Source organism: Ptiloglossa arizonensis, chromosome 13, assembly GCF_051014685.1.
Source record: "Ptiloglossa arizonensis isolate GNS036 chromosome 13, iyPtiAriz1_principal, whole genome shotgun sequence".
Classification (NCBI taxonomy): domain Eukaryota; kingdom Metazoa; phylum Arthropoda; class Insecta; order Hymenoptera; family Colletidae; genus Ptiloglossa; species Ptiloglossa arizonensis.
The window spans coordinates 8,954,536-8,965,441 of record NC_135060.1 but is presented as its reverse complement, the minus strand read 5'-3'; the positions used below and the strand labels follow the sequence as shown (position 1 = coordinate 8,965,441).

The following is a 10,906-nucleotide window of genomic DNA, read 5'->3' as shown; positions in this document are numbered from 1 at the left end:
ACCCCTCGACGATTATTTATTATACTTCTGTAAACGATAATACGGTGCTTGGCGCCACGGTCGCCTACGACAAGAATTGATGTTTATCGCGTTGCCCGACTTCCAAGAAAGTTATCCATTCTGAATGAGATTGTTCGAAGACGACGCGGAATTCATTGCGCAATATTACCAATTAGTCGCAATGTAATTTTCTACGCGTATCGATATCGTCAATGTATGCACGTATTATGTAAACATATCAAATACGAGCTGCGACACGATCAACGACGATGATTGTATTCGCCACGAAAGTGTATATCGAAGATCTCGATTTCTTTACCGAATAAATCTGCACTATTTCGTACTATATATAGATTGTCGTGGACAAATAGAGTCACCTAAATATCTACCTTAGTTATCGTCGAATAGAAAAACATTGCGAGGCAAAATTACATTATTTCAAGCAGTACGTGTAACGATGGAATAAATCTCTCCTCAAAATCATTTTTAGACAAAATTCAAAATCATCGGTTACTTTTTTTAAACGTGACTCTATATTTTTTCGATATTCTTCTAGAGCGTAATGAAAAAATTCAACGACCTTAATAACTATATTCGAGCCCGAAGATAATTAAAATTTCCTACACGTTCGCCCAGAATATCGATTCGCACATTCGCTTCCAAACGTGCCCAAACATTGCTCACTCTCGAAAACAAGAACAAGATTATTATTATTACTTACCCGCTCAAAACACTCTGTATATACATACATTCGACGGTTTCGAAACACACGCGTTGCAACGAGTATCGACGAATTTGGTGACCCAGGAGTGCTGTCAGTCGCTATCGAACATCCAAGAGTCGTTCGTGTTTATCGTGGCAATTCGGAAAAAGAAATAGAGCGCGCGCCGACATCGTCCGCAGCTTCGTCGTTCCGCGGAAACGGAATAACATTTTCACTCTGGAACTGATAGACCCGGAGTGGCTGTTGCCGGGTTAAAATTGCAATTTCGCCGGTTATTTAAAACTGCGAATTGAATGCGGGCGCGATACCGTTTACAAAACAAAAGGGAATCGTATTTCCCGTCGCTTGACGGCTGAAAAAATCTGCGTGAAACGTCTGAAAACGTCGCTGGCACTAGAGATTTGTTTTTCGAGTGTAGAGACTTCGTTTCGTTTTCACGTTCCATCGTTACTGAACATTTTTCGGAAAAGGGAAAAAACATGGATATTACGCTCGAAAAGTACAACGCCAAGCATATATACAAGGTACCGGAAGGGTTGCGAGAACTCTGCACCGACATTTCACGCGAGGTAAGCACGCGCACGTTCTCGCTGAAATCGCTCGAGTTCGGTCCCAAGTGTTTTCGATAAAAAGTACAAGCTACGCCTTTTTTAAGGTAAATCTACGAAAATTATTTTTTATCGCGAAAGACGAATCTCAGGGAAGGGTGGTTAACGGTGCGCTGAAGATTACAAACGCGTTCGCGAGTCTTTGGAAATTCAATGCAAACGCTTCGTTACTTCGTGTAAAACATCTTTACGATTGAACCTTTTTGTTATCCAGATATTTCTACGGAGTCAGAGACAAGAAACATTTCAATCTCTTGTTAACGCGAAAATCAATAATTGCGAAGTAGCTTCGATTTTTAAGTACTTTGCAACGAACAGAACTCCCGTCTTATTAACTTAATAATTTCCTCCTGATACCTTCGTACTTCGATACACGAATATCCGGTAGAATAAAAAAATATCCCATTAAATTACTAATTTTTAATCCACTTTCGTTCGAACTTCGGTCTGCGTGTAAATGTTTCTCAATTTAGAAAATGGTTCCGCGTTTACGCTGCACAGATCGAACGATTATCTAACAATGAAATATTGTCATAAAGATTAAACGAATATCAATTATTCGTATATTAACTACCAGTATTAATTATCGTTTCTATTGATGTTAATGAAGTAACGACTGCATCGGATTAGATCACTTCTCCATCATTTAACGTTCTGAATGATTGTTGCGCGATTAATCGATTATTTTCGTGACTAATTTCGTAATTTCGTAAATGGAAACAGGTTCTCCGATCGCAACCCGCAAACTTGTACGCATTCATCGCCGAATACGTGGACACGCTTTTGATCACGCGTGAGAACACGAAAAGTAAATTATTCCCGGGGATTTTTCGCTATTAACAGAAAGCACTCTGGCATTTTATCACTCTTTTTTTTTTCTTTCTTTTTTTATTTTCCACCGGCAACTCGTGAAAACCTCTATGATCGTTTCAGTTGCGGTTAAAGTCGTAAACAACATTTTACTCGGAAGTCAGGCCATTCTGTCCATACTTTACAGAACCGGTTTCAGTTTGGCGCAGATCGCTGTCGCGGCTCCACGGATTCAAGTAAATTGTATTGTCGCGTGCTAGATGCTTATCGACACTTACACGGTACATTTCGTCTGCCTTTTTTCTTTCCAGAAAGCGTTTCGGGAGTACTTGAACGCGATCGATTTTCAACCGACGTACTCGTGCAATGGTAATTGAACAGCGAACGAATCGTGAAAAATACGGAGTTAGATAACGTTGCAAAAACAAACTTTGAGGAAAACTTCAGAAAAGTATAGTGAAGTAATAAATTTCGTATTATTCGTTTTTCTTCGAGGCGACCCAATCGACGCCTGCGACGAAACATCCATGATGTCGATACGAAGCATCTTAGAAGCGACAGGAGCAACGTTCGAGATCGCTCAACGCGCTGCCGTGGTGATACAAGTGAGTATTTGTAAACGTGAATAATCCACGTTTACAAGTGAGTATTTGTAAACGTGAATAGTCCACGTTTACAAGTGAGTATTTGTAAACCTGAATAATCCACGTTGCCCCCAAAATGCTCGTCTATTGTACTCTTGGACGTTCACAATAAGATACCACCACCTAACGCTCGGAATTCGATCTCAGAATTTCGAGCGTGAAACATAATCACTTTAACCTTACGTGAAAAGGTGAAGGTGGAGACAGACGCGCCGAGAACAGTATCGGACTACCTATTATTGACAATAGTAGTATTACGTTTCTTGATATTGAAATCGGATAAAAAAAAGAACTTCAATCGCGAGAACAACGCACTCACGCAACGTTCTTAGAATATATTGTTTCTTTTTATCGTTGAAACTATTACAATACTCCAATATTTCCCCTCTTATTTCTATATAAAATTAAAAACACGAGTTTCATACGTTCGGGATATTTTTTACCCAAAGATAGAGTGGGTAATAAAAAAATGATTCAAAATTAACCCTAGTACATTTCTCGGGTCTTTTTTGACACATCGTGCCCTTCTATATTGTTTCTCTTTAATTGAAACTGTTATAACGAATGCAACTTCTCCACTTTGTTCTATGTTCTCTCTTTGTATTATAAAGTTAAAGATCTAAGTTCTATATATTCGGGATATCTTTTACCCAATGATTGAGAATATAATAAAACTTTAAAATTATCGAATCAAAAACAGGCTGCGTTTCGTGGTCACTTCGAGAGGATGTCCCTGAACGAAACCAGAGGGAAGATTCAATGGCAAAAGGCGGTGACGAAGACGTTGGACATCCTGAGGCAAGCTGGTGCATCGCAAGCGGAGATTTCAACAGCTGCGAAATACATAAAAGTAAAACTAAGCGAGCGTAATGTCGTCAACGAAGAACTAAATCGATCGTTGTCGCGCGTAGTTCGCCTATCAGGGTTACTACACCAGAAGAAATCAGAAGATAGACGGTCGTAAGATTTTTAATTACGCTAAGCTGTAAAAATTTCACGTAAATTTCGGTGATTCGACAGACACGATCTCTCGATGTTCTCAGCGGAAACGGAAAAGGAACTTAAGAAGGATTCGCGTATACTGGAGACCGTGGAGGCCATTCAAGCGGTTGCTTGGATGGAGATGATGTACAACGATTCTGGATTGACAATGGATAAGGCCAATGAAGCTGCAACGATTATTCAAGTAACGTTAAACGTTCACGAATAACGCTGATCTGATGTTCGTTTTAGGCTTATCGTAGTGTAGCTCAACGTGTTGACTCTCAAATGTATGGTTTTTTTTCGAAAATTGAAAATAGAATTTGTATTTGTCCGCGTTGGACAGGTTTATAGAACGCGACATTAGATGCAACGGTTTCGCCAATTTATCCAATTGCAATATAATTTTATTCGCAATTCTTGATACTTGACATCGCTAAATTAGAAGTCACTGAGACCAATTTTTCTTTTTTTTTTTTTTGTTTGCTTTCTAAGAAAGCCTACAAAAATTATCGCACGAAGAAAAACACTTACGACGTGCATCGGTTGGAATCTTCGAAGTCGTTGATAGTGAATGCTGTTATCGAGAATTTGCATCACAAAGTTTTCGAAAGAGTAACATTGCGCGAGAACATCCCCGGTTATGGCACTCGAGAGGAGTTGATAGTAGCCAGCTCGAAAGTTCAGATCGCTTTCAAGGAACACTTGAGGAAGACGCGTATTGCGAAAGAAGGTACCACGCTTGAATCTAATTCATAGAATTTCGATCTTCTCGTTCGAATCGCGAGAAACGAGAGACTTATCGAACGTTTACGAACATCGTCCTTGGCCAAGGATTTGAACGATCCTTGGAAACGTGTAAGACTTGAAATTAATAATATTTTTTTTATCTACAACTACCCCTACCGCTCAAAAATTCGGAGCAATTTTCATCTTTTAAAAGAAATGAAAAAATTTGCAATGAAAATGAAATTTATCGATATCTTTTTTTAATATTCAGGATATATAATTTTGATCTTATATCGTATCTAATGAATGTTCTTTCGACACGAAAAAGTACAATTTTCGATGAAACAGATACGTGTTCGAACAAGATTTATCTGTACGAAAATAGCCTAAGTTAGAAGCTTTTGCAATAAAATTATTCACGTATAATCATACAAAGAGTAAGATTAAAATCAGTATTAACTTGATGCATCTGTTTCACCTCAACATTCAATAAATTCAAAATATAAAAACGTCTCCATAGATACTACCGACAGTGTGTATTAATCCAGGACAATTAAATACACGAATAAATAAAGAATGAAATTTTCATCAGGTTATTTGGAAACCGCCCAAGTTGCAGGAATCGACACCGAGGAGCAATACGACGAGGACGAAGGTAAACAAAAATTCGCCTCGTTGATCGCGCAGAAAAGAAGTCTCTTCGTTAAAGACGAATAAAAATATCATAGGAAAAAATGAAATGGTATCTCACGATGCACAAATAATGCTCGAAAATAATTTTATCCACTTCTAGGCATCCTGGAAAATATTGAGTTGTTCGAAAAGTCGTTTCATTTTTTTTGGTGACAATGAAACACGATTCTTTTAGAAGGTATAAACATTTTATTCAATTATATATTCTCCATTTTGGAAAACGAAATGATTTTCCAAACGACCTAATACAATTGCACTTTTTTAAAGTAGAACCCAATAGACTGGACCGGTCGATGCAGTTCTTTTCTTTCTACAAAAAAGTACCAAGGTACTTACGATCTTCCAAAACTACAAAGAGAACTATAGTCGTTCTCGAGACATCGCTTACATACGACCACACTGACTATACCTGTAGCAAACGTTTTAAGAAACCGATGCATTCCTATTTTGTATCATGCACCGATGCAGAAAAAATGCAGAAAATTATTTCCGTATTGCGCATCGTGTTCGATAACATTTAATTTCGTGGAGCTTGTTCCAATTTCGTTGCGCGGAACACTGTATAAAAGAAAAAACCGTTATCTCGTGCCATCGAATTGCAAATTTGAAATTTTCTAACTGTCCCGATCGAAAGAATGTCTAAATTCAAATTCACCGCAGAGACGGAAGAGATCGATACCGCAACGCGTAGCCCCGATCCGGAGCACCGTCAGATGGATTCGGAAGCGAAGTCTGACACGGAATACACGGAACGGTTGACGGAAACGGAAATGGATGACGAGCAACAAGAACCACAATCGGCGGCCGAAACCGAGTATCCGACGGAATTAGAATCGGTGGACGAGGGTAGGTGGAAAGCAAAGAATTAATAACGTTCCATCGCGAAACAGTGGGTGTCCGCGGGAGGAAATTTATTTCGCGCGCAATGCGCAAATCAATTAATAACGAAACCGTTACCGTACCAAGGGAAGAGCAAAGAAACGAAAGTAACCGTGGAGGAGCACAAGTACGAGCACGGGTACGAACACGAGCACGAGCACGAGCACGAACACGAACACGAGCACGAACACGAGCACGAGCACGAGCACGAGCACGAGTCTGCGGAAGAGGAGCCAAATGTTGCCCAAGAGACCGGTACCGCGGACGATGCCGGCGAATGATATAAATGCCCTCGTTTATTAACTTTATTAAAGCAATATACTTCCAAAATAAGTTGATTAACTTTATTACCGTGATATACTTTAAAAAATAAGCTAGCTGAAAACCAGCGACGCGCTCGAGCCTCCGTAACGAAGTCGCGTCCTACTCTGTATATGGATGTGTACATATATAATGCGTGTGTATATAAAATATTTACGTATGTAAATATATTTCGTATAAAGGAAAGCCAAAGAAGAGAACGACGAAAGAAAAATCATACTCTCGAAAACATTACACGAAGTTTTAATGAAAATTCCATAAATGTAAAGCGCGCGATTACAATACGCGTAGAAAGTTAAACGAAGATGAAACATGGAGGCGGAGATGTTTCGTAATTGATCCCAGGGTTCGTAATCGCGTTCCACGATCCTCTCCCATCGAATTTGAAATTGAATGGATCGTAAATAGAAACGCCTCCGAGTCAACTCGTTCTCGTCGAAAAAACGAATACAATAATAAACGTGTAAGTTAAAAGCAATACAAGTAGAAAATGAAACTCGGCCCGAAGCGGTGATCGGTTCGGTTCGGGTTTAAAACGAGTGTCTCCATGGTGTGCCTTTCGCCGAACAACAAGTGCCGGTTTTCCCCAAACGCGATCTCAAATTTTTCAAACGATTGCAATCGCCCCTGCACGCTTTCCCGTTGGTTGTACGAGCGTCGAAATATTTCTCTCGTTGCCGGGCGTCGACGGTTTCCTCCATTTGGCAGCTGATTTCCGAGCCGAACGATTTATCGCACTCGTCTTTGGTACGCTCGTCCGAGAACTCTGTCTCGCCGTTGAATTTCGTGTGTTTGCACTTCTTGCTGGCCTTGTACTTCTCCACCAGGATGCACAAGGAATCCTTGTGATCGATCGTGGCCACGCAATCGTCGTACTCCTCGTCGTTTTGCTCCTGTACGGTCGATATCTTCCCCGTATCTTTCGTGCAGCAAACATGGCGGCAGAGCGACTCGTACGCGACTTGACCTTTGTCGCAGCAAACCTTCCGATTTCCGGTGTTCGATGAACAGAGACAAGTGTCGGACGCGAGACGCAATCTCTCCTTCGACGAGCAACTGGCCGGGGAAAATTTCAATTAGAACCGCGGACATTTTTCTCTCGGTGGACGGAAACGTGGCGAACGGACCGGATAGTATTTTCGGGATTTCGTGCTCAAATCGTCGAGCACGCGGTAAAGAGGATCCAGATGCCGAGTTAGAGGGGATTGGTCGACGAACGATCGAAATACTTATCCGTCGACTTCGTACGAAAATAGTTCGAACGAAATTTCTTGTATCGGACGACGCTCGTCGGATGAATCCGATTTTTCCGTGTCTCGTATTTTCAGAGATATCGAGATAACTTCGAGTTTAATATCGAGGAGAGAAAATGTACGAAAATTTTTAAAGAACTCGAGGTTAACGTGACGTCTCGAAAAGTACGAGTACGTATATCCGATGAGTCCCGTCGAATACAAGAAATTTCATTCGAAACATTTTTTTTTATTGGCATTAGGCCGAGTAACTTTCGATCATTTTTACGCTTTTCGTAGCTTTGTAACTTTCCGTTAATTTAAGATTTAAGGGTTGAACGTTTCCACGTTGGTAATTCGAGCTCGTAACCATTCTTAGATTATTTTCACCCTTTTCCTAACTCAAAATAAAAACGAAGAATTTTCAACCTTTGTAACTTTCCGTTACTTTACCAAGATTCAAGACTCGAACGTTTGTACGGTGGTAATTCGAGCTCGAAACACATTTTCAGATTATTCTCACGCTTTTCCTAACTCAAAATAAAAATGAAGAATTTTCAACCTTTGTAACTTTCCGTTACTTTACCAAGATTGAAGACTCGAACGTTTCTACCGTGATAATTCGATATCCGCTCGAACCTGTGGTATTCCTCGCAACATTTGCATCGATGAGAGCAGTCGCGCGAATGGCAGCAACGATGACGATTCTGGATACGATAATGATCTCGGCGAAGCAAATCGACGGTGGAGTGTTTCTCGCAATGAAAATCGCAACCGCGTTGCACGGTCGTCGACGTGTCGTCCTTTCGCGAGCCGAGAACGTTCACCTTCGATCGCGAATTTCGACGATCCCATTTGCAGTCCTTGGCGACGACGTGGCGACCGTGGTCTCGCGGGTGGCAGTCTAAAGGAAAGGCGAAAATTATCGCGATAACTCATCCCGACGCGGTCGTGATTCGAGAACGCGAAGAATTTCAACTCACTCCGTTTCTCGGACGAGACGCTGCCTTTAACGTTATCCGCTTGATCGTGGCCTCTGTCGTATAGAAGATTAACGGAATCCAATTTGGCCGAAGTTTCCCTCGGACTTCGTCTTCGTGAATGGAAAACCGAAGCACGGCAACGGCCAGAATTCCCGGACTCCGTTATGAAACTTTTCATCATTTTTGCGTCGCAACTGGAAACGAAAGAGAACGGGAACAGTTTCGTCGCGACCGTGCCGTACGAGTTTACCGTGGCTCTAAAAGAGACAGTTGTCTCGAACTAGTCGATTTCACGTGTCGGATATCGAAGATCGCGAGTGAAACCAGGCGAGGACGAAGTGAGTGATCGAAACCAAAGAATAATTGTCTAATTTAATTCCAAACCGTTTACGTATTACCCTCCGCTTTTCGCGAGTGTTTCTAACGTTCTTCGTTGCAATTGCAATTGTAGTTGCAGTTCTCGATCGTCGTCGAACGTAACTTGCACACGTAACGAACGATTCATTTCTAGTGTCTACTTTTTGTCAAAAGTTCTCTTTACAGCTCGAGATAACTTAAACTCCCAACGAACGATACGTTCGTTCCAGCAGAACAAACGGCAATACATATAGATAAAAACCCTTTGGCGAGTGTCTACTTTTCGTTTCGCAACGTTCAACGTTACGCGAGGAATTTATTCGTTCGAGGGTTCACTTTTTACGAAAATATCGAACGTTCTCCGTTGCGACCGCGAGTCGAGGTAACCAACACTCGTATCGAAGAATTACGTTCGTTCGACTACGGTGAAACGAGATAACGAACAACGTTTCGCGAGTGTCTTCTTTTCACGACAATCTCCAAGCGTTCCCCGGTTGCAGTCGCGGATTCCCGATCGTCGCCGAGACAACTTACAACGAAGAATTCGCTCGCTCGACCGGAACACTGGCAATAATAATTTGTCCCGCGCGGAATCAAAGAGGGTATATCGTACTTCTCTAGTTGGCGCTCCTCCGATTTGGAAAGATCGCCTTTCTTCGCGATCCCATTGTATTCTTTGCTCGGAACGACGTCGAGCGTGTCCCCCGCGCTGCATCTATCTCTTGTCTTGAAAACGTTCGTCGGTTCGTTGGCTCTTGCAGCCTCGTTGCGTTTACGACAGCAACTGCAGATTATTGGTTTTTCGAGCAAGTTCTCCTTGATCGAGCCACTTTCCTCGCGCTCGTCGCTCCGGGCTGCTCTGCTGCCCTCCGCGCGACTCGGCTTTTCCCTCGTCGAGCATTTCCTCGACGAACGCGGCGAATACTCTCGCTCGTGGTTCGATGGTTCGTCCGCCATCACGCTTTCCATCTAGACTCGAGGAAACAATAAAAATCCAGCCACCGTGCCCGTAACGATACATCTGCACGGTTTCAGTTCCCATCGCTCGCGTTCTCCACGGTGCAAGGTGGTATCGTTACCGTATTGGAAACTGGACGATCTTTACGAGATATTTCGCGCGACCGAGCCCGATCGTGGCTCTTGAACGGTGGAAAACGAAGGAAAAAAAGAACAATTCGATCGGGGAGAATTAAACGATGTCGAACTACGCTCGACCACGGTACACGTGCTCTTTCTTTTTTACGTAACTGTGTTTTCTCTTTATAAAAAAAGGATCCGAGCGTTTGAATCGAAAATCTACTATCCGAGAAGATGTTTGAATTTTCATCGCGAAAGTTACTCGAATTTCGCGTGTAAACGAATCGAAAATGGATCCTCGGGGTAATTTATCCGCGATATGGGATATGAAAAAATTTTTAAAACGATTATCAACAACGGTAAATAAATTCTACGATATCTCGAACATACGTAACGGATTTACAAACAACTCGACCGCAACGTACCGAGTAAAGGTATTATTTGTATGCAGGAATATTCGCAAAAATTCGTTCACCGTGACATTTACCTTATCGCAGTTCGTCGTGTCCTCCGGATGAACGAAAAGACCATAATTTTTGGGGAACTTGCGCCGAGCGCGTTGGAAAGCGATCGAGGCAGCGACGAGCTGATGAGACGAGGACGGGCAAATCTGGGACATCGCTAAAGTATCGTTAGTATCGATTCGATCATTCCCCTGATTTGATCAAGTTGGATTCGTCATTCGGGATAACCGATTAAGGTGTCGACGATGAAAGGGTGACTGAACGACGAAGTGAGCCACGCTCCTCTGTAATTGATTCGCGACAGATCGAATTCGACGCGCTCTTATCGATGCAGTCGTTGGTAACGAGCGATATCGATACTTCGCGTACAAATATTCCGTCTATTAATAATCGTTGCAATTCGC

At 42.0% G+C, this 10,906-nt stretch overlaps 2 protein-coding genes across 2 annotated transcripts; one reads left to right on the top strand and one right to left on the bottom strand.

Moving 5' to 3' along the window:
* The first annotated feature begins 71 nt into the window (after positions 1-71).
* Positions 72-6,643, top strand: LOC143154132 (uncharacterized). Its single transcript, XM_076325980.1, has 12 exons — positions 72-1,293; positions 2,056-2,140; positions 2,266-2,378; positions 2,454-2,511; positions 2,638-2,747; positions 3,487-3,636; positions 3,698-3,768; positions 3,807-3,972; positions 4,263-4,500; positions 5,089-5,151; positions 5,850-6,035; positions 6,156-6,643. Exons 1-12 carry the CDS (start codon positions 1,204-1,206, stop codon positions 6,347-6,349), a joined length of 1,524 nt encoding a protein of 507 aa, XP_076182095.1. The 5' UTR covers positions 72-1,203; the 3' UTR covers positions 6,350-6,643.
* An 8-nt stretch (positions 6,644-6,651) lies between these two features.
* On the bottom strand, positions 6,652-10,657 carry LOC143153658 (uncharacterized). Its single transcript, XM_076325077.1, has 5 exons — positions 10,526-10,657; positions 9,575-9,930; positions 8,605-8,798; positions 8,261-8,525; positions 6,652-7,445 (listed from the first exon to the last, which is right to left on the bottom strand). The coding sequence occupies exons 1-5, from the start codon at positions 10,655-10,657 to the stop codon at positions 6,920-6,922; spliced, it is 1,473 nt and encodes a 490-aa protein (XP_076181192.1). The 3' UTR covers positions 6,652-6,919.
* Between the last annotated feature and the right edge of the window lie 249 nt (positions 10,658-10,906).

Coding starts and splice junctions, on each gene's coding strand:
- LOC143154132 (XM_076325980.1), top strand. CDS start 1,204: ATGGATATTACGCTCGAAAAGTACAACGCCAAGCATATATACAAGGTA. Junction 2,512..2,637: donor ACCGACGTACTCGTGCAATG/GTAATTGAACAG, acceptor TTTTTCTTCGAG/GCGACCCAATCGACGCCTGC. Junction 3,769..3,806: donor AAGATTTTTAATTACGCTAA/GCTGTAAAAATT, acceptor GTGATTCGACAG/ACACGATCTCTCGATGTTCT.
- LOC143153658 (XM_076325077.1), bottom strand. CDS start 10,657: ATGTCCCAGATTTGCCCGTCCTCGTCTCATCAGCTCGTCGCTGCCTCG. Junction 9,931..10,525: donor ACACGACGAACTGCGATAAG/GTAAATGTCACG, acceptor CCTCGAGTCTAG/ATGGAAAGCGTGATGGCGGA. Junction 8,526..8,604: donor CGTCTCGTCCGAGAAACGGA/GTGAGTTGAAAT, acceptor CCTTTCCTTTAG/ACTGCCACCCGCGAGACCAC.